Source organism: Syngnathus leptorhynchus, chromosome 11 (genome assembly GCF_054491065.1).
Source record: "Syngnathus leptorhynchus isolate UIUO chromosome 11, UIUO_Slep, whole genome shotgun sequence".
NCBI lineage: Eukaryota > Metazoa > Chordata > Actinopteri > Syngnathiformes > Syngnathidae > Syngnathus > Syngnathus leptorhynchus.
The window spans coordinates 2,605,515-2,628,101 of record NC_141205.1 but is presented as its reverse complement, the minus strand read 5'-3'; the positions used below and the strand labels follow the sequence as shown (position 1 = coordinate 2,628,101).

At 42.5% G+C, this 22,587-nt stretch overlaps 2 protein-coding genes across 9 annotated transcripts in view; one reads left to right on the top strand and one right to left on the bottom strand.

Moving 5' to 3' along the window:
• Positions 1 to 1,670: 1,670 nt before the first annotated feature.
• LOC147048814 (CTTNBP2 N-terminal-like protein) lies at positions 1,671 to 11,091 on the bottom strand. 7 transcript variants are annotated; one of them, XM_085923642.1, is made up of 8 exons: positions 10,958 to 11,019; positions 9,858 to 9,958; positions 7,863 to 7,967; positions 4,442 to 4,669; positions 4,139 to 4,246; positions 3,869 to 4,057; positions 3,609 to 3,779; positions 1,671 to 3,529 (listed from the first exon to the last, which is right to left on the bottom strand). In XM_085923642.1, exons 3-8 carry the CDS (start codon positions 7,953 to 7,955, stop codon positions 2,741 to 2,743), a joined length of 1,578 nt encoding a protein of 525 aa, XP_085779768.1. In that variant the 5' UTR covers positions 7,956 to 7,967; positions 9,858 to 9,958; positions 10,958 to 11,019; the 3' UTR covers positions 1,671 to 2,740. The 7 variants fall into 7 exon arrangements, with proteins under 7 accessions (XP_085779768.1, XP_085779762.1, XP_085779763.1 ...); XM_085923636.1 differs by lacking the exon at positions 9,858 to 9,958 and having other exon boundaries at positions 10,958 to 11,091; XM_085923637.1 differs by having other exon boundaries at positions 7,863 to 10,194; positions 10,958 to 11,043.
• A 9,633-nt stretch (positions 11,092 to 20,724) lies between these two features.
• The window catches only part of LOC147048813 (A-type voltage-gated potassium channel KCND3-like), a 33,087-nt gene continuing 31,224 nt past the window's right edge, over positions 20,725 to 22,587 (top strand). For both annotated transcript variants that reach the window (XM_085924032.1, XM_085924031.1), the window contains exon 1: positions 20,725 to 21,827. In XM_085924032.1, the coding sequence (XP_085780158.1) occupies positions 20,725 to 21,827 (1,103 nt within the window). The remainder of the gene's footprint in view (positions 21,828 to 22,587) is intronic.

Genomic DNA, 22,587 nt, shown 5'->3' with positions numbered 1-22,587 from the left:
AGTGTTCCGTGCGTGGGTAAGGTGCCGCGTAATTCACGTCGGGATCAAATTGCAATTCAAGCGCGATTCATTCAGCAAAACGATTGCACAAGTTGAATAAAATTGGGAAAAACGATTTAAAAAAACGAATTGTATATACTGTATTTATATCCGTAGTTGGTGACAGAAGATGCGCAAGTACTCTGCACACACGCGCACCTCTTGCGCGTCAAACGTTTGTGATGGGGTTGACACACCCACCTTCTCCGACGACCAGCCCACATCAGAACCGACGTCCCTTTTTCTTTGTCTTATAGTTTCAAAGATATCACTACCAATAAGAAATACCTCATCAAGTATTTATCAAAAATAATACATATAGTTTTTTTAATTAGAAACCACATAAAAACAAAAATGATGGGAAAACAATTTTAAAATATGACAAAAGAAAAGCCTTGTTGTTTTTAAAATGATTCAAACAAATTTGAAACAGGACATTTCAATAAATTATGGATATTGTTTCAAAATAACAAGACCATCATAGAAAATTACAATTTCTATATTGTTTTCCATACTAATCTAACTGGAACAATCAAAATAGGAATGAAGCAATACCAAATCGAAAGCTATAATATTCAATGGAATAATACTTCATAAATGTTATCAAATAAACACATAATATGACTACGTATTAAAAACTAACTGATTAGACATTTTTTTTGTCAATCCGTGGGTGATGTCCTGTGATGTGCCATCGTGACGTCATCATTTGTTCATCCTAACCGCCAGATGCGCTCTTCCAGGGGCTCCCAGAGGCAGGCAGGGGGTCCAAGAGCTCCTATTCTGGGCTGCTCTCATGGCCCTGAGCTAAATTTGGGGGTCGGTGGGAGGGAGACCCGTCGGATGTTGGGAATGTCAGACGGGTGGGGCGGAGAGGGAGGACAGTAATGACAAGACCTCCTTGAACTCGCCGCTGTGCCATCATTTATCTTCATTGTAGAGCAGCCATTGTGCAAAGTCATAAAGCAAAATGGTGACACTGGTGATCTTCTTCTCAGGACTTTATTTATAACACAACTTCCCATCAGTTCTTCTCCAGTAAACACGCCCCTGCCCAAATGCCACTATTTTGTGATATTAAAAGAAATTGCCCCCCCAAAACCCATATTTCAAAACCTTTTTTCATACTTTGCAAAAGTGCACACACCCTCATCACTCAGAATGTGGCTGTGTTCAGAATTGACCATTGCCATTCAAACAAAGGTAGCGCACACCTGCCAGAATTTAAAGTCCTGCTGATTAACTGTAAACAAAGTTCAGATTTTCATCTGATAAAAGCATGTCTACATGGTAGTCTTTGGGCACTCGTGCTTCCTCCCACATTTCAAAAAGCTAAATTACATTCTATATTCTTCATAATTGTGACTGGTTGTTTGTCTATATGTGCCTTTTGATTATCTGGTGACCAGTCCATCTGCGTTTTGGCTCCTCTTGACCTATGACCCTTATTAGGACAAGTAAAATTTTATGAGTATTGTTGAGGGCTGCTTAATGTTTGTGACTAAATCCAATACTGACCCCTAGAGGACATTCATTAGAGGTGCAGCTCAAATGTACTCGAGCTCCTGACGCTACTAGATATTTCCTTTTAACAATATTTATATTTTTATATATGGAAATACATTCATGAAAAATACTGAACAAGTCTTTTTTTAATGCATAAATAATACACAACTGGGCGGAAAGTCTTTTTGTGTACTCTGAAAATAATTTCACTTAAAGACTAGTTTCAGGTGACAGAACGTATTAAATTCCATTGCAGCGGCTTTACAGTTTTCTTAAACATTTTATATGCTGACCACAGTTGAAAAACAAACGCGTTGTTGTTTTTTTTTTATTAACCCTTTGAGCGTATACAGAAGAGGAATGTGATACAATGAGTGCAATAAAATAACCAATTTGGCTGTAATATTAATAATCTCTTAAAAATACATAGAACTGTACTGTGTTTATGACTGTGTATAATAATATGTATGAGCTTCATCATAACTATATATACATTTAAATCATATAAAACTATATTTCTATCATATACTGTGGTAGATAAGGAACCTTTTACAGAAACAAAAATAAACTGTACAGTTTTATAAAATAAAAGAAAGAATTAAAGACTGCATATTAAGAATAAGAATACATTGTTACTGATATCAATAGAACATACAATACAGAAAATATTCATGGTTCACTAAACTTAAATGTGTATGTTGAGAGCCTATCCTCAATTGTTCTCTAAAAACTGACCTATTTGGATTTTTCTTTTGCTCCTTCTTTAAAGGTTTAAGAAACACTGCACTAAACAAAAAAAGTAGCATGCTAATTGGTCCCTGTGAGGCATGTGGAAGTGATACATCTAGACTGACAAAGAAGCTCTTTATGTCAAGGATTTTAACCTGCGTTGTTAGTCAAACTTGCAGAAAGTTTTCTTTGTGCTCAGGCTAAAGCAATATAAAAGAATTGCTTTTGGCGCAAAGAACTATGTGGAGGTGACTTACGGAGCTTCATGTCGCTGTTTGCTAACCCTGTTTTGTGGCATTTACAGGTAATTCTTAATCATTTTGGTGGAGGGGGCATCAATTCGAGGCTAGCACCGTAATCCTGCAAATAGTGACGGATGATTATATTGCCCTCTCAACAACCATGCATATTTCTAGACTGACATAATAAATACAAAAATCATTCGGTCATATAACAGTGTTTGATGTTAATTAGACGAAAGGACCACGTCCAGTTCTTTGACGCCGTCTTGGGCGGAAGTGATTCCGCAGCTTCCCGAATGGGGGGCGTCGTTAAAATGGCCGCCCGACCTTGGGACGGCGGGCGGCGAGGTCGGAGCTTGTGCCAGCCCGGGTTTCTTGGGCGGGATAGGTGGAGGGTTTCCCCTGTCCGCCCTGGAGATTGTGGGAGAGCGGACACCCGCCGCCCGGCCCGCGGTGGGGGACAAGGGGGCCGCCAAGCAGCGGTAGTCAGTTCCGAAGGGGGAGTGGTTGACCGTGGAGAGTTTGGGTGCCTGCTGCGTGGTGGTGAAGCGGGAAAGGACTTGGGTGACGGTGCTGCGGGCCATCTGCTTGCTGGACTCCGCCGGAGAAGGCGTGGGGGAGGTGCCGCTGGTTGGCTGGGTGGGCTCGGGGTCATTGGGCGCCGTTTGGAACTTGTGGCGGGCGGCGTGGAAGCGCTGGTTGATTCCGGCCTGGTAGGAAGACTTGCAACCCGTCGGCGTGCTGGGATGTTTGGATAGGACGGGCGAAGCGCACGGGGAGGAACTCTGCTGAATTGGGGGTTCGCCACTAGAAAGCTCGTCGGCCTCGGTCGCATAATGGTGCCCGTTGACTTTTGTCTCCCCGGCTCCTTTGTGACCTTCGTCCTCGTTGTGTTCCAGTTTGGCTTCTGTGGTCTTCTTTTTTAAAGGAACCTTTGTTGCCCACTGCACACCTTCTTCTTGAACGTCTGCCACCACACTGATGTCACTCAGCTTCCTCTGAAGCTCCTCCACCTTCCAAATAAACAACAATGATGATCAATAGACCTTTTTGGACAATAATATGATTTGTTGACATAAGCTGCTGCACCACCTGCTGCTGCAATCTGGCGCAGTGTGCCTCCTCCTTTTTGAGTCGCGAGCGGAGCTGCTCTCGCTCCGTGTCGAACTCGGCCAGCTGCTCCTCCACCCTGGCTTCCATCCTCAGCGCTCGCCTCCTCTCCTCCTCCAGTTCCTCCTTCAGCACCTGGAAGGCCTCCCGCTCCTGAACAACAACACCCATCAAGTGAAGCAATATTCAAAAACTAATATATCCAATCTTTTCGAGTTGAACTTTATAACAGAAAGAGCCACCTTGTCCAGCTTGCGGCCTGCCTCGGCGAGGCGGTGGCCCTCCTCCAGGGCTCTGGCGCTGGCCCACTTGCACTCTTTGGCTAGGGCGCAGGAGAGCTGCTTGTGCTGGGCTCGCTCTTCCTCCAGCTGATCCGTGACGCGCCGCTGTTCTTTTTCCAAGCGCCGAACCTGGCCACGTTCAAATTCCAGCTACAGAAAGACGAAAGTCATCCACATGATCCAACTTGTTGAAGGTGACATATGATGGTAAATGAACCTGTGCTGAGTCACCTGCTGTTGTAAACGTTCCCGCTCCTTCTCCAGGATGTAGGTGACGTCATCGCCCTCGGCCGTGTCCTCGGCGTGTTTCCTCTTCTCCTCCTCCAGATCCATGATCACCTAAAATACAAGACAGAGGTGAACATGGCATTCTGATCAATATTGCCGAATATGAATTGAGTAACGAAATTCACCGTTTTTTTTTCCACCTCAACGAATGTCATTATCAATAGACAGCAAGTGTGAGGGAACTAAAACGTTTATGCCCTCATCATTGCTTGTGCTTTACTGTACTGTCCATCTAAACAGACCCACCATTCTGTGCCTGCTTTCCGCTGCCGCTAGCTGGGCCAGCATCTTCTCCTGCATCCTCCTGCAGTGGCTGACTACCAGCTTGAGCACCACCAGCGGGTTAGAAGTGGCCGTGTGTTCCTTGCCCCGGTGATCTCCCACCACCTCGCCGTCTCTCTGCAGAGCCAGGAAGGGGTCGCTGAGGTCGTAGCGGCCGTAGCGCTCCTGCACGAAGAACTCTTTGCGCTGAGCCTGATGATGACACAGGTGCTTCATTGTTACACTTCACAAAAGACACGAGGATGAAACAACAGATGGCCACGGCTTGTTTCTGGGCAGAGAGCCAGACGAGATGTCTCGAAGCAGGTGACGAGGCACCGTGATGGTTGACGGTGTGAAAAGGTTTCAACAAAAGAGGATCAAGAGATTACAGCGAAAGCCATCCTCCATAAGCATGCCGCACATTTTGAATTCGACATTTGCTAATTTTGCTAATAAAACTGAAAACTTTTTCTTCTTTTGTGTAATTTCGCAACAGAAAATTGCTAGCGACTGAAAAATACGATGAAGATGGCTGGACTGGACATGAAGCTTCCTGTGAAGACTCCCCCTTCTCACACGCCTTCCACGTTTTCTACAGATTCATCAAAGTTAAGGCTGAGTGCATCACTTTTTTTTTCCTCTTTCAATTAGTCATGGAGGTCACTTTCAAAAAAAGTAGATGACAAATTTAGTTTTTCTGTAAAAGCGACCCACATCCCGTGTCATTTTAGCAAAGATGTTAGGTCAGACTTTCCATTCTATGTGCTTGGATCACACAAGGACACACTTAAATTACGACGTGAACAAACCAATGTGAAACTTGACATATTCCTAATTAGATTAAATCAAATTCTTAATTACATTGCGCACTTGTAAATTTCTGAACACTTGTGTTTTTTATCTGAGGTCTTTATGTGTCTGCTCTTGAAATCTTCCAAGGAATGAATTGCAAAGCCAAACATCATTGCTGTAATTCACCACTGCATCACTAGTAGCAATAGCCGCCATGTGATATTTCATACGCGTGTTTGGGATTCTGCATAAATGAGTCCAATATTCCCTCTCAGTGGCTACTGCAGATCTGTGGGCCAAACACGAGCGTTGCCAGGAGAAGTAAAAAAAAAAAAAAAAAAAAAAAAAAAAAAAAAAAAAAAACTTCCCTTTCAAAGTCGAGCAGCTGCAGAAGTGACTCATGAAAGGGGGAAAGAAAATGCAGCAATAGTTTTACAATTCCATACATGTGCAAAGAGAGGTGGATTCTTTTTTTTCTATGAAGTTCAGTACCTTGACTGCATCCTAGTTACCAATTCTTTTTCTTCTCCAAAGCTAAAAGAAGCTTTTGTCATTGTGGTGATTTGTGGATTTTCCATTTCTCACATGAGAACGACAAGGGCTATTACCAGAAGTATTTTTTTTTTTTTTTGACTGCGTGGGATGGTCGAAAAGAATTTGGGCTGATGTTGTTCTCCTGATAATCATCTAGTTAGCACAAAGAACACCAAGCATTCCTTAATGGTACTTTAAAAAAACGAAGGGCAGGAAGTTTATTCTCTTCCTTTTTTTTATCTTCACATCATGGGAAAATATCAATTTGAGAGAGAATAAGGTCAAACATAATCCTGAAATCAATAGAGGTTCTAAGCACACAAAAAAAAACCACTTCTTAAATGTTTGACACTTACTTTGAGCAACTGCATAAACTAGTCTGTCAGAGTCACTTTAATGCAACATATGAAAGAAATTCAACATTACATAAATTGTAGTTTCTGACTAATCAGGTGACTACGCCATGGAGAGAAAATGCCACTATTTTATTTTATGAAGTCTGCTTGATAAATGAAATTCAAAAGAAAAACAGCACACACAGCAGCAAACCAATTAGGCCAGGTGTATTGTCAAAATTCAATACAAAAACAGCTAAATAAAACATAAAGTTGACTCATAACAGCAATGCAAAATTCAGGGATCTGTTGCAGTGCACTTCTAAAAAATTGCTAGCAGCTCCAAATGTTTCTTTAAATGTAATTTTGTGTGTGTGTGTGTGTGTGTGTGTGTGTGTGTGTGTGTGTGTGTGTGTTTTTAAACCCAGTAGAAAACACGGAGTGCACAACTAACCTTAATATTATATGATACTTCCATCTTGAAAATATCAACATGCTTAAAACAAGTTATATAACATAGCAGCTAAATAAATGTGATGAAAAATCTCTTAAAAAGGCTTATGACTTTTGGGGAGGTTAAAATGTGGTCCCAGTAGAGCTTCAAGTCCACGCTCGTGACACGCCGCAGGCTAAGTGGTGACCACTTTCCCTCAAGAGAGCCTTTCTCGGGAGTCATTGGACCCTCCACAGTGGCTCATTGATGCCAAACCGGCTCTGAATGGGTTAACAGTTTGGCTGATGTTTATTGCTCGCTCGGAGTCATCGGACACCCGGCGAGCTGGATCTCTTCTTGCCTTAGATGGCCACGTCCCGGGAGGGAGGGAGGGAGGAATGCGGTCTGGAGGTCTAGACATAACACTCCAAACACTTCTCGCAAGAGCACGGGGGGATTAGAATAAACGTTTCCGCAGAGGTGTGGGCACTATTTGGTGGAATTTCCATTGCTCTCTTTCTCTTGCTCGCTCCTTTTTATTAGATAAAAAAATCCCTTAAGTAGACAAGCGTGTGAGCCTACAGCAGAGCAAAGGACTGTGGGAAATAAGCAGGGAAATCCTTTAATTGAAAGGCAGCATTAATCCCGCTCAAAGTAAGATCCAGCCAGGTCGGGGCGAGCCGCTATGCGCCAGATATGACGGAGGCTTTGTTGCACTCGGCCGGGCCACGTTACCCCATTAAAGCTCATAAGAAGGCTGATTTAAGCAGTTATGAGGCAGAATCTCCAAGGATGCACACACTCACACATAGGCGGCTTTGATCGGACAAGCTTCTCATTGCAACGCATCAGGAGCAACAGGAAGTGGAGGCAGTTTTTACAGCTACTTAGCCTAATTGTCTTGGCTGGAACTGAGCATAAACCGGACGCGAGTGTTGAAACCGATTTAAATGAGCATTCGGAGTCTTCCAAATGGGCCTAGTAAAAGTGTTCAACATCAAAAAGCACCCATCTCCAAATTGTGATTTTGTTAGTTTTGTTCTTATGCCCAAACCCACCACTGATTGCATTAAAATAAATAAATAAACAAGAATAGAAATAAATATGAATAAATAAATAAATAAATAAATAAATATATATATATATATATATATATATATATATATATATATATATATATATATATATATATATATATATATATATATATATATATATATATATATATGAATATAAATAAATAATATAAATAAACTAACTAACTTGAGAGACACAATACTTTTCACAGGCGAAAAAGCAGCTTAAGTACCTTAAGAGCATCAATGACCATGTCTCGTGCTTCCAGTTCTCCCTCCAGGATGCTAAAGAGCATTAGCAGCTCCGGCTTGGTCAAACTGTCCATGTTCAGCTTGGACTGTTAGGAAGAGAAATAACATCACAACATCTTTTAAATATTGCAGAGCGTTTCATCAAACATAATGAAATCATAACGCATCTAACCGAAAAATTGCATTTGCACCAAAGAAATGCCTCCCAATGAATAAACATTGTACCACGAACTGCAGCTGAGTGGAAAGGAGTAGCAAGAAAGACACACGGCTGTAGTCTATTTAGTTATATAATCCTCATTTATTTGCCGAGATAAAAGGGGCTCCCGCTAACATCGTTCCTCCAACAGACATTTGGTTGTCTTTACAGTCAAATAAACACCCGCAACCATAAGATGGTTTCTGTGCTCCCGTCAAATAGACGCCATGGCGCACTCAGACGTTGTGTCAGAAAATACGGTTAACCCTTCTAATAGATGCACTGCGCTGATTAATTGCCAGAAGAGTCATCAAACTTCAATAAATACACACCGCCCCGCAAATAAACGCTTCCTCCTACCCTTTGTGGGAAAATGATGTCACAGGTGTGGGTGTAATTACCTTGGAATATGCCATTTCCACAAAACTATATGAACAATGTTTTATAGCGGGATTCCCAACTTGCCCCAAACAGACGCCTGGCACAATTTGCCATAGTGTAAATAAAGGCCCCTCAACCACTGCATGAGAAAAGACTGTAAATCACATCATTTTGGTTTCTTCGTCCCATTCTGAGCGGTTACAGTAACAATTTTGCGTGCGTGTGTGAAAATGCCATGTGGTCTCTTTGTAGCGTGGCCGCGCTGTAATCTCACAGCTGTGTTGCTTCTGCGGACCAAACGTCCCGCCAGCTTCCAAGGCTGTCAAGCATGTGTGGGCTGACATTTTTTTTCCTCCTCCCTCGTAGAGCCACGTCATCTCCAATAACAACGACCTGACCGCTGACCGTGCCTGCCACCTGTAACGCAAGTGGCTCAGGTTCAAGAATAGGCACTCGAGACGGATCCGCGTGGATGACAAGCATGGATTGGGGCCGAGGCCTTTCTCCGCAACTTTCCACATCATGAAGTCATCAGGATAAGGTGGGAGGGGGGGCGGTTGCATAATGAGAGACAGCAGCAGCAGCAGCCGGCCTCACTTCATATGAAAGCTGCAACATTTCCCAGGCATATTTTGTAATGACATAGTATGAAGAGCTTTGCTGAGAGCGAACGTTCATGTCCCTACGAGAAGGACAAAGTGGTCCAGCAATCTCCAAAATTGAACAATATGGTCTTTATATGATGTGATGCCATAACAAATGAGCGCTAATAGTAGCAGAAAATAGTTTGGGAATATCATAAAAATTCTAAACCATAAACAAAAACCAATAACCAGTATAATTCAAAATGTTCTGAATATTCAAAATAAAACATAATTCAATGTTTTTCTTCTTCTCCAATTTTTGGGAAATTTATTTTTACGGAATTCAGTGAAATTTGTTGGCTTTTTTTTCCCCCATTATTCAATTTTCATCCCCAAATTTCAGAAACATTTAAGGTCATTCTGGGTGAGGTGTCCCGACTGGCCCACTCTGAGCAATCCATGACTGATCTGCTCCAAATTACAAGACAGCAAAGCATGGAGATGATTAGCCAGCTGTTAGTTTAAGCTCATATGACTGCATAGAGTTGCTTTTAAAACGTTGAGTGACACTTCGTCTATGGGTTGTCTTTTACGCTGTAAAATCGGATCCCACTCACCAAAAGAAGGCCCGCAGTGTTCTCGCCATCACTCAACCTCAACCGCGGGGCAAAATGCTAATTAAATGCCGTTTTGCATGACGGCCGCTGGGTTTACTTTTTACAAGCCCCATTTGCTTATTTCACAGGCCTCCCCGATCACAAAAACAATCTCGTGATTTTTCTTTTTAACAAATATTGTTGCGTGTTTCTTGCCTTCACTTCCGCCCGTCAGCTCCTGCCAAGTGAGCCTTAATCTTTTAATCGAGGGTTTGTCCGAGGCCAGGTGACTGACAACACACACAGCAGCGTTCGCTCTGTAAGGCAGCACAAGAAAAAAGAACTGGAGCCTATCCAAGTTGATTTTTGGTGAGAGACGCAGGGGGCCACCCTGGATTGGTCGCCAGTCAATCTTTGATTGACATTGTGGCATTTTAGAGTTTTGGATGAACTTAACATGCATAGTTTGTACCTGGAGAAAAGCCACACACGGAGAATGCTGAAACTCCGACCATTCAAACCAAGAATCACTCAACTGCCGCCATTCTGCCCTCTGCATTTGGCACGTTCAGGAAAAAAGTTACATAATCAGGTCATAATCAACTCTCAGTGAGTTTTATGATGATGTTATGATTACCTCAGCCAAGGCAGTAATATTCTATTGTTTTTGTTTTGTGTTCCAAAGAAACGTAATATTTTAATCACTTTGAAGTATTTTTGGAAGTAGGTATTTTGAAGCCGATGCAATAAATAAGGAATGTTTAGTCTTGGTAGAAGTTTGGATGACGTTTTACTTTAGTAACTTTGTAATAACTTATTAAGGAGAAATGACATTTTGTCACACATTTAATTCCAGAGGCAGAACCTCATGTTTGATATGCACAAGCGTGTAAATTTGTGTTGTCATCATCATAATCATTATTTGTTATTGTTGTTGTTGTTGTGATTCTTCAACAACAAACTTGTTTTTTTGTGCAGCCGGCATAAGCAGATGTCTCCCAGCTCAATTGGAATTAGACAATATAATTGACTTATACTCTCTCAAGGCTTCTTGTTGACGTCCAGATGGAGACAACTGGGACGTCCGCAGTGGGTCAATTTGACAAGCAGTCAAATTCAAAACTTTTTCTTGCTTTTGTTGGTATCGGCTTTCTTTTCTGCAGAAATGTGCAGGAAAGACAGACAAACGGATTCGGCCTGCCTCGCTGTCTAACTTAACTAACTTTTTCTTTTTACCAAACCAAACGATCAAGCGAACGTGCAATAAGAAAACACTCGCGATTATCATCTGCAGCAACATTTAAACATCGCTTTACCTTCATGTGGTCCTTAGAGTTCCGTTAAAAAGTCCGACATGAACTTTTCGCCTCCTTTTCACCTTGATTTCAGTCGTCTTGATTCCGAAGCGAGCGGATCCCGGAGTTGGATGGAAGTGGCGTTTAACTGACAGCTATGCAAGCCAATAGGCGAAAGCGAGCACTGAGACGTATCCAATGAGAGATGATTTAAAGGAAAATGGGCGGGACCTTAACGTCCTGCCCCCTTGGATTTGGTTCGAGTTCTTTGTTAGGCATTCCTGAGCTCCTCGGAGAAAAGAAAAGAACCTCGATCTAAATATACATTATTTGAACGACTATTGTAAAATTTCACGTGCATATTCAAATGCTTGAGCACATAGAACGTCCTTACGAACCAAAAAGCGTGGACTTTAAATGGCACCAATTGTACGTACTCTATGGAAAACCCTGTGGCCACAACATAAGTTACACTAGTACTCATTAAATATAAAAACACGAACCATGCAAAGTTATGAATGTGTATAAGTATTCCTGCTATATTGAGAACAACTTAGAAATTCTGCATGTCTCCACTTCGCCCAAACCCTAATGAGGACCACAAATGGATGGATTACGCAATGTTGAAAGAACTGTATGTCACACAAAACTTTATACTCTAATGTCAGTCAGTAGTCACGCTTGAATGTATAATTATTCCAGAATAGTCTATTAAAAAATCACTGTTGGCTGCCTTCATGTGACAAAACAGTCATCTAAAGACGTCTGCGCTTGTTGGAGGGAATAAAGTGGGTAAATAATAAATATGTATGTGCTCTCACCAGGGAAATTATAGTTACAGAGGTTTGAGCGCTTGGTTTTGACATCTGTTATGTTGCTGCTATTAAGCAGCTGGGCCACTCATGCAATGCGACATCATTTGTTCGTCTTGGGCTTGAACTGCACAAGAGTTGAGAGAGCTAAATAGTTGCCAGTAGAGGGCACTACTTGCTCGTTTTCAATTAGACTCTAATTGAACTACACTGTAGTGGTTCACCAGGATGGATGTTTTACATTAGGTTCATGAAAATGGACCTGCTTAGAAACATATTTACTGCATTGAAAAGATTGCGCACACACACAAAAATTGCAGTCGGTTTAAAGCTTGCCTCTGTGTAAAAATCCCAGCTGCAGTTTGGCATAGTGAACAGTTTACTCGTAAAAAAGGTTTTAAACTCTTAAATGCAGATGAAGTTTATTGTTCAAGTGAACATAAAATGAAACAAACATATTTTGTGTTTAAAACAACCAATTTCTTAACAGCCTTCCATATGAATGCTAAACATATAATCGAAAATACCGCCGACTTGCTAATGCTACCGGTTAGTTTGACATTTTAATGAGGAAATGTGATTTAATTTCAGTGACTTCAAGTCAAAAGACCAAAAACTATACTTGGAAGAAACTGGAATATAACAAACTTTTTAAATCAAAAACCATGACTTTAATACGCTGTTAATATTCATTTATACAAAGAAAATTTCGAAGCTCAGTATAGTAAAGACTAACTGCTGAAACAACAATTTTAATGGGCACGAAGGTGAGAAAAGAAATTGCTTCGAGAGTGTGAGTGATTCCATCTTCCACCCAGAAGTTAATTTCTCTTAAAACTGGATAGATCTACATGAATCCAAACATCTGCTGCCCGACAAAGTCATCTGATGCATAAATCCCTTCTCACGTCTCCGTACCGTTTCCCCTGCTTAAGGGAAAGTATTCCAAATCAATATTTCATCTCAATTTCACACCTGGTGCACCAATCATGCACGGCAGACGTAATGCGGCGGTGGCACACATAGAATCAGACAAGAGTAGTAAATATAGCGTCTGCAGCTAACTACAATCTGGGACCTCATCTGAGTTATCAGCTTCTGTTGGCTGGCATGCTCCTACTCCTTTTTAGTCTGTTGCTCCATATCTGTCAATTTTTTTTTTCTTCTTCCCTGTGCACATGATGCATGTGTAGAGGTATCGTGTGTCGAGGTCTTTCAATATTCCTCAATCTGCTGACTACCTGTGGAGAAAACAGTGTCAATTTAATTTGTTTTACTCATGATCATTTTAGACTCAAAAGTACTCCATTAAAAATACTTAGAACCAGAATTGGCAACTTAAATGATGCAGGGAACCACAATTTGTCGTCGGTGCTATTATGGCGGTCGCACAGGTTCAGGTACATTCTAACCAACTGTATGACAAAAATGAGATTTGAAATATGGACAAAAAATTTTTTTCAATGCATTTGTAAAAAAAAAAAAAAAAATCCAACCTTCGACAACAATTTTTGAACAATATAAAAATAACTACATACTGTGATTTTGCCCCTGTGTGCAAAGGGCTCTTATGCATACAGGGTTAACCCTGACCCTAACAACAAGGTTCGGAGGGGGCGGGGTTAATATCTTTGCAGTTGAATCAGAGAGAATTAAAAAAATGCATGATACAGAAGAGAGCAATTTTGATATAATCTATCGTGCTCCATCTAGTCAAATATAATTGGGCTGGAATGAAAGCCTCAGAATGAAGAGCGCAACAGTGACAAATGAGGTGCGGTATAATGAATGAAAATTGGATGTAATGATATAATCAAGTCCATTTGAGAATTCGGGTACTCGAAAATGTGGCCAGCTAGTTGTTGACCATTACGTTAATACATTTGCTGCATTAATTTCACGGACAATGCCGTTAATACATCCATCTTTCCCATTTAGCTTTGCAGGGAAGATAGAGTCCAACGCACTGCGGGTGAAAGGTCGACGAGAAAAAAAAAAAAAAAAAAAGCTTCTCCATTAAGGGGTCCAGAACAGTCTGGCCGCGCTTTGCACCAGCCTCACGTGCCCTGGCCTGGTCTGGCCTTCGTTTCTTGTCAATTACAAGAGGCGTGCCGATCAATTTGGGCGGGGCTGAGGCGCTTCCAGTTGCGACTCCCCACTGTACACTTGCAAGTATGCGGGATCCGCTGCTTCAGATTTCACGAGACTGAGTCTCAGTCACTGGTTTTGTAGGAAGTCAAAATATGATTTGCAGTTGCACAATATTGCAATTTATAGCCTATCAAATGCGCAGAAGCTTTCAAAAAGGCAAAAAAATCCATTTTAGGCTTTAATCGAGTAAGACAGAGCCAGCTGCTGCCCGCTGCCAAGAAAATATATGGAGTACACAAATAGAAGAATTTATAACAATATTTAACCATATTTACAGTTTCATATGCATCGGTGAATGAAATACTGCCCCACGTCCTCATTCTGTAACGATCCGTCTGTTGACATCCTACAGTGTGCCTAAAGATGAAAGTGCCTATAATATTTTTGAAAGAATGGGCTCGGTCTCATTCACTTGAATGAACCCGGCGAGGTGTTTGCTAAAATCTTTACAGCATGCTTCGCTATTTCCTCCACAGGTACGCGAGCGTCGTGTGGAATCTGATACTTTTCAGGAGATGTCAAAAAGGTCATTTTTGTTCAAAACATTACCTCACCAAAGAGAGCAAGCAATTTTAAGCATTTTAAAGTCTCAGCACATCCCTGAAAGTAATGTTTCAGCTAAAATGACCCATAAAATATCCTCGCAAATGTCATTACTGACCTCCTCTGGCATCTCTCGGAGAACCGCCGACCTATGTCTGATGAGGAAAATTGTGTGAACATTGCGTCCCTTGCCTGATGACATCAACGGAAGGAAGCCAGCGTGCTCTGTAAGCCAGCGTCTCATCAGCACATATTTACAGTCTGATGACGCAGCATGAGAAGCAATTTGGAAACAGAGGTCCCCAAGGTCTCTACCGGTAAATCTGGGCCATTGTGCTTATCTTCAGCAAGGCTTTTTTTTTTTAATTGTAGTTTTAATCTCTCCAGCCATTAACGTTACGTGCAGAAAATTGCCTCTTGAGAACTTGTTCCTAATGTTTTTCTTTAATATCGTTTGAGAAAAACTTTTGTATACAACCAGGTCAAATAAACCAGCTCCATTCATTTTCTATATTGGTTGTTCTAACGAGGTCACCAGTAACTGGAGTCCATGCCATCTGATTTGGGGCGAGAGAATAATCGCAGGCACATCCATAAATTTATTTTCTTTTTTCGCACTACTTGTCCTCATTTCTTGTCCGAGCCGAGACTGGTCAATCGGAGTGCATATCCGTCATTCCAAATTCTATTCCATTTCTTCTCATTAGTGTTACAAGGAACCACTGGAGCCTTCCCAGCCGACCTTTGGCAACTTAAGTGGGATACACCTCGGACTTGTTGTTAATTAATCACAAGGCACATCCTTGAATTCATTTTAATATAATATTTGTTCTCATTACGGTCACGGGTGAGCCGCAGCCCGTCGCAGTCGGCTTTTGACGAGAGAAGCGGGACACGCACTGGATCTTCTTGTCAATCACAGGGCACATTTTTCCATATCGCTTTTTCTCATTCGCTGTCCCGCTTGACATTGGCCGAGAGAAGCGGGTCACACGCGCAACTGATTGACAGTCAATTGCAGGGCAAACAAAAAAACAGCAAGCCAGAGACTCTTAAGCTGTCTGGGGGGGGGGGGGGGGGGGGGGGGGGGGGTTGGGGCGGTGCAAGGTAGCAAACCTGTTAATAGGGAGCACTTAACACCGCCTCTTTGTGTTTCACGAGTCACATTGGAAATCCCTCCGGCTTTTATCTAATCGGTTTACTCTTTCTCAATCGATAGGTTGTTCGATGATTTCAGATGATGATATATTTTTTTAAATCCATCTTTGAGCTATGCTGAAGTGATTTAGTAGAAGTAGGGTAAAGTCAGTCAGGGACTTTTTGAAGGCTCTTGGATCTGTTCCCCAAAGTGTTTGTTAAGCGGATAAACTGAGGTTCACCCCTCGACTCGTTTTTTTTTTTTTTGCACACATACCAACATCAATCAACAGCAAATTGTAATCTGAGATGGCTTTATGTGTCCCTAAAGGTATTTTTGATGCTGTTTAAAAGAAAATGTCTTTACTTTTTTTTCTAGCAGATTAGGTTTAGAGATATTTTTATTTTTTGTTGTCGGATTTATAAAAGCGATGAAAGGATTCATTCAAGGTCACAGCTGTTTGCAAATTGTTGTTCATCAACATTTTCAATGATAACAAACCTTTTTTTTTTGCAGTGCAGAAAAGAAAAGCTGTTTTCAACTGTTAAAAAATGTCCAACATCTGGCACACACCTTTGCGACAGTTTGCGACCTTGAATGAAGCTTGATGAAAAATCAACATTCGGGTTCGTGCTCAAACACTCGCTAACCTTTCCCGATGGATAAAGACACCTTTGATAGGCTCCGGCACGTTCGTGACCCTAGTGAGGATAAAGCCGTATGGAGAATAGGTGGAATACACATGAAAAAAAGGATTAAGTCGTTTTAAATGAGATATTTATTCTTCACAGTCACACGTAGCCCAGTTGTGCGGATTAGAATGACCTGGATAGCTGAGAATCTGTACAGGCTCAGTCAGAGCTACTGTATGCGAGCGAGGGCGCTTCATCCATTGTCGTCACTTTCAGACAAAAATGGCAAATGGCGTTTGGTTGACGAAGAGGCCGCGTGATCGAACCTGTCGGCTCGGTCGTCTTAGCCAATAAAGCGGCACTCAATATTTACAGCAGCCAGCGCTCTCGCTAGTGATGAATATTCACAAGGCCTGTACGGCCTGGCGGCAAGACCACGGGATACTAGATCATGCGCAGTCATCGTGGATCACACAGCAAGGGGTCTTAGTTTTTCCCTAAAATTATTCCATGTGAGATGTTGCAAGATGAATTGTAAGCAGGCTTTTGTTATTCATAGTTTGTGTGGGTTGACTTTTCAATATAATTTTTTTTAATTTTTGTTAGAAGTGACAGAAGCTTCATTTAACCTTCCAGATTTTTCTGGGTTTATTGATATTTAAAAACTGAAATCTTACGCCGGGCTTGTTTGGGTTCTTTCGAGCTTTTGATTTTACATGCATTTATATTTATTTAGTCATGCGGTAGTTCAGATTGACCTATGAACATTTGAACTGAATCAAGGAAATCAACACATCAGGAAGGTTCTTGGTCTTCAAAATCGTTAATTCCTCCAAGTTAATAAATTTCTTGCAAAACTGCAGAGAATATCTAATATTATAATAATATTATATTATACGTTATTTTTTTATTTAATTTATCTATTATATTTATTTTACACAATCATAACAACAAAATATTGCTATGTACATTTTTAAAATTATTGCCTTTTTTAAATTAAAACAACTTCAGTGACTCTTTCACAATACAGAATACACTCTTCATTTTAGGAAAGTGAACCACTTAAAAGTTTGTCTTCTTTCATGAAGTCTGTAACAGTTTGGATTGCGTGAATAATTATACAAGACAATCTTCATTTTGAGGTGTGTTTTTTTGTTTTGGTGCCCTCCCAAGTTATTGACTTGCAGGTGAAGCCAAATGACAAGTCTGGAGACAGATGGCACCAATTTAAAAACATATCCTGCTGATGATGTGGACTTTTCTTGCTGATCTTTTCACTGGCGCCCAACCAAACCACGCTGCGTGCCGCGGCGTTTGCTGATGCATTGTTATCAGATTGATTTTGTTTGAACGCGATATAAATTTAGCAACAGAGCCGCTTTTGGTGAAAAGCTTATTTTGTTCACCTCTCGTGTCAGGGCCAGGATTCATTGTATTCGATTTGTTTTGACTTTACCACTCCCCCGATGCCAATAGCATATCTGATTAACCAGTCATCCGTGTTGGGCTTCATCTGGCACGGCATTCATCATCTTTGGAGCTATTCATGCGCTGAAGAAAAGCAATGATTGCAAATTGCAGAAGAAGCTCCGCGGAAAGGCTTTGAAGACTTTGTTTTCCATGCCTAGTGCCTCCTCCGGAGCCGTACGCAAGCCCTTCAAAATCACAGAGAAAATCCCTCCCCGTTCCAAAGCAATCTGAAGGTCTAAAATCTTTCAGTTAGAAGAACCCGCATTGGCAAATTGGCGCAGCTGAGCACCGTGTCAGATTGCGTGATCTCGCAGGGTGGCTGCATTTTCTTCTCTTATTAACATTCAGCTTTTCATCAGCGACAGCGCCAGATACGAGACGGCCTGATAGCAACTCACAACTCCGTGTAGGGACAACTTTCAAATTGTGAATAAAAAGGAGTAGAAGAAGAAGACAAAGCCAATCAGTTCAGGTATAATATTATAGACTGGGCTCAATCCTCACAAGCACAGGTCTCAATTCCCTGACGTCTACTATGATGCGCCAGAAGCTGATTTGAACGTCTCAATGCACTGAGCATCAATGGCCCTTCTGTCTTATGACACTGGCTCTCTCACTTTTATTTGCTTTCTCTCCTGGAACACACACAAGGCCATCCATTCAAAGGCAGGCCTTATCCTTCAAGAGCATTCCCCTGAGGTCCCTGGCTCGCCCGCTACTGCCTGCCCGGGATTGAAGTCAGAGACTTCAGGCAATGCCTACTTTTAACTTGAGGATGAAAGCTTCACAGAAGCATCCTTAGATGGCTGGTGGTCGGATGAAGGAGGCTAGCATTCCATTCTTGAATTTGCCCGAACTTTTAAAAGCAAATTAGAAGGGATTCTTGGTGGATCAGGGACCTAGATGGACTGCTTTGCTTAGATTCGTTATTCAAGAAAAACATTTTTTGTAATGTATGTACATACATGAGGGTCCTAACTAGAGTACACCATCCAAATTGGGTAACTTAATGCTAACACAGAACACAAAAGTCCATATACGGGTTCATGAAACTAGCATCGATGTTGTGATTAAGAAAAAAAACATGACGAGGCGGCAACACATATACTGTTTACACATTGATTTTTTTTTTAATAACAAACAGAACAGATCATTTGTAGAAAATGTATGTAAAAAAGTTGAGTTGAATAATACATAATTTTCATGTATTTTTTAAAATTTATAATTACATATCCAATAATTTACTTTTTCTTTTTCTTTACAAGCATCTGAACAACTGTGATAATGTTGCCTACCTTTTCCTCATTATCAAGAAAAGTAGAAATGTTTCAAATGAAAGAAAATGTACTTTAACTAAGAGCGACCCGCCTTTGTTTAAAAACGTCTCATAGTGAAGTAGTATCAGTATAAAACGCTTCTGTTGTAGTGACTTGTTGAATGTATCGAAAGTGACAGTGTAATTTATGTCACACGGGACTGTGTCGTGAGGAGGAGGAGGAGGACTGTGTCGTGAGGAGGAGGAGGAGGAGGAGGAGGAGGAGGAGGAGGAGGAGGAGGAGGAGGAGGAGGAGGAGGAGAGCTGCTGATGACACTATCAGGCACAGAGAGACGTGCACACACTTTCACTTTGGGCAGGCAGCCTTCACAAAAGCGCAGCGTGATCTTTTATAGCACTCATTGATGAAAAAAATATCATGTAAAAAAAAAAAAAAAAAAAAAGTCAGAATGTAGACAGACCACGTCCTGCCCTCCCCACCAGACAGACTGTGGTAGTATCTCTCTTTCTTTTTCTCTTTCTCTTTCTCTCTCCCTCCCTCCCTCCATCCATCCATCCATCCATCCATCCATCCATCCATCCATCCATCCATCCATCCATCCATCCATCCATCCATCCATCCATCCATCCATCCATCCATCCATCCATCCATCCATCCAGCCAGCCAGCCAGCCAGCCAGCCAGCCAGCTGCCTGCCTGCCTGCATGCGCTTTGCTCCTCAGCGCAGGAGGCTGTCGATCTGCCGGCAGAGGAGGAGAGGTGCAGCCTGCCGCTTCTTCCCGCTAGATGGACCGCCGTCTGGGCTCTTCTCTCTTGGATTTGACTCCCATCCACTTTTAGACGGTAAGATAATTGCTTCTTCTATATCCGAAAAGGTGTTGCTCTGAACGCGGGTCAGGCGATGGAAAACTTTAAATATTTGCAACTAAGCAATTGAAGCAAATTTGCTATCGTTTACTTTTTTCCCCACAAAGATGAGCAAATTTAAGGATTTACCCTTCCAAAAATTCCCGTATCCATTTCCATCAGACTTCAACAGGTTGCGAACCTCAGCTGAATTCTTTCTGTTCAAAAGCAGAGATGATTTCCCCCCCCAAAAAAGAAAAATCTCAGTCCTTCCTGTGAGGAGTTTGCATGTTCACCCTTGTGCTTGCAAATGGGACTTTGAGTTCATCCATCCATCCACAGAACGTCATGCCTTACAGTAAAGAGGTTCTGGTTTTCTCTCTCTCTTTGCGGGTAGTTTGGCTCCATACTTGTGAATGTCAATCGTTCTTGTCTTGGAGATGCCTAATTGCATTCAGCTGATGACCAGTCCAGCATGAACCCCGCTTCTCTTGACATAAGTCAGTTAGAAAATGGCTCGGAGCTCATCTGCAACCTGAAGGAAGACAAGTGATAGACAATCCAGGGAAAAGAAAGGAAGCTCTTCTGAAAATTGACAATCCCATAGTCATGTGGGTAAATCAAATTGCAGATAATTGGATGCTTTTCTCCACCCTGGGTAATACACTAGATAGCCACAAGATGGCAACAAAAGCCTTACTAAAGTGCTGAAGAACTATGTTGAAGTGACATTACCGCTCTAGGGTACAACTATAGACATATAGGGGTGTGTCAATTACTTTTGTTTTTTCAATATTCACAATAAGGTTCACTCTACTGTGTAGCTGCTAATGTTTTTTGGTACCCACCCCCCCATCCTGAAGATGCCAGCTGAATTCAAGGGAGCCTGAAGGAGAGGACGACTTCTTCCAAGACTCACCATGGCTGCGGGAGTGGCCGCTTGGCTTCCTTTCGCCCGGGCGGCCGCCATCGGATGGATGCCCGTCGCCAGTTGCCCCATGCCGGTGGCGCCGCGAGACCACCGCCGCCGGCAGGACGAGCTCATTGTCCTCAATGTCAGTGGCCGTCGATTCCAAACCTGGAGGACCACACTGGATAGGTACCCAGATACTCTGCTCGGCAGCTCGGAGAAGGACTTCTTCTACAATGAGGAAACCAAAGAGTACTTCTTTGACCGAGACCCCGACGCCTTCCGGAGCATCCTAAATTTCTACCGTACCGGGAAGCTGCACTACCCGCGGCACGAGTGCATCTCGGCTTACGACGAGGAGCTCACCTTCTTCGGCATCATTCCGGAAATCATCGGCGACTGCTGCTACGAAGAGTACAAAGATCGGAAGCGAGAGAACCTGGAGCGCCTTCAAGACGACCAGGAGGAGAACAAGGACGTCAAGCTGCCCCATATGAACTTCAGAGAGACCATGTGGCGGGCGTTTGAGAACCCTCATACTTCCACCATGGCGCTGGTCTTTTACTACGTCACCGGCTTCTTCATCGCCATCTCCGTCATCACCAACGTGGTGGAGACGGTGCCGTGCGGCTCCACCGCCACTCAGAAGGACATGCCGTGCGGCGAACGCTACACGGTAGCGTTTTTCTGCATGGACACGGCCTGCGTTATGATCTTCACGGTGGAGTACCTGCTGCGCTTGTTCGCCGCCCCGAGCCGCTACCGCTTCATGCGCTCCGTGATGAGCATCATCGACGTGGTAGCCATCCTGCCGTACTACATCGGCTTGGTGATGACTGACAACGAGGACGTCAGCGGCGCCTTTGTCACGCTGCGGGTCTTCCGCGTCTTTCGCATCTTCAAGTTCTCGCGCCACTCGCAGGGCCTGCGCATCCTGGGCTACACGCTCAAGAGCTGTGCCTCGGAGTTGGGCTTCCTGCTCTTTTCGCTTACTATGGCCATCATCATCTTCGCCACCGTCATGTTCTACGCCGAGAAGGGCTCCAGCTCCAGCAAGTTTACCAGCATTCCGGCATCCTTCTGGTACACCATCGTAACCATGACGACGCTGGGGTAAGTCACTCGCATCACATACTCCACATGCTGCATATCGCGTATAGCCAAGGGGGAGGTATATGGCCACCATTGGCCATTCTCCAGGCACTTTCACATCTTGGGAAATATTTGGAGAATTGGATGTTGCATTTTACTGAAGCTCTTAGCAGTAAAATTTCCAAATCATGAATATTATTAAAAAATATGGAAAAGAAAACACAACCTCTTTTACAATTAAATTTGTCCATATCTATAATTAAGAATCAAAGGGTGATCTTCCAATTGTGCACCTTAAATTGAAAACATTTTCATAAAGCATCACAAAAAACAGTCGATACACAGTCTTACGCACTTCTGAAATAAGAGTGGTTGTTTATCTATTGTGGTCCCTCCCGACCGGTGGCCTCCCACAAAGACCATATTTACGGCTGAGGTGTTGAGTATCACAAAACAACTACTGCTTTGTGAGGAATTGATTTAAAGGCATCATAAAGTCCACCCAGCATTGTGTTTGGAGCCCAAAGGCAAAGAGTCCCAGGAGGCTCCTTCTGTCACATTTATTATGATTCAACACGCTTAATATTTCACAAGCTTGCAGAGCTCTGCAGCCGTGACCCACGGGGCAAAGTAGAACGTGCTGCTAAAGTTTTGTGGCAAAGTGAAAAGAATGATAGCCCCGACTTTCTTTTCATCTGAGTCAATACAAGATTATCTTAAAAGCAATTTTTGCCATCAACTTTGATAATGAACCTCGTTAACTTGTGACGCGGTACGGAAT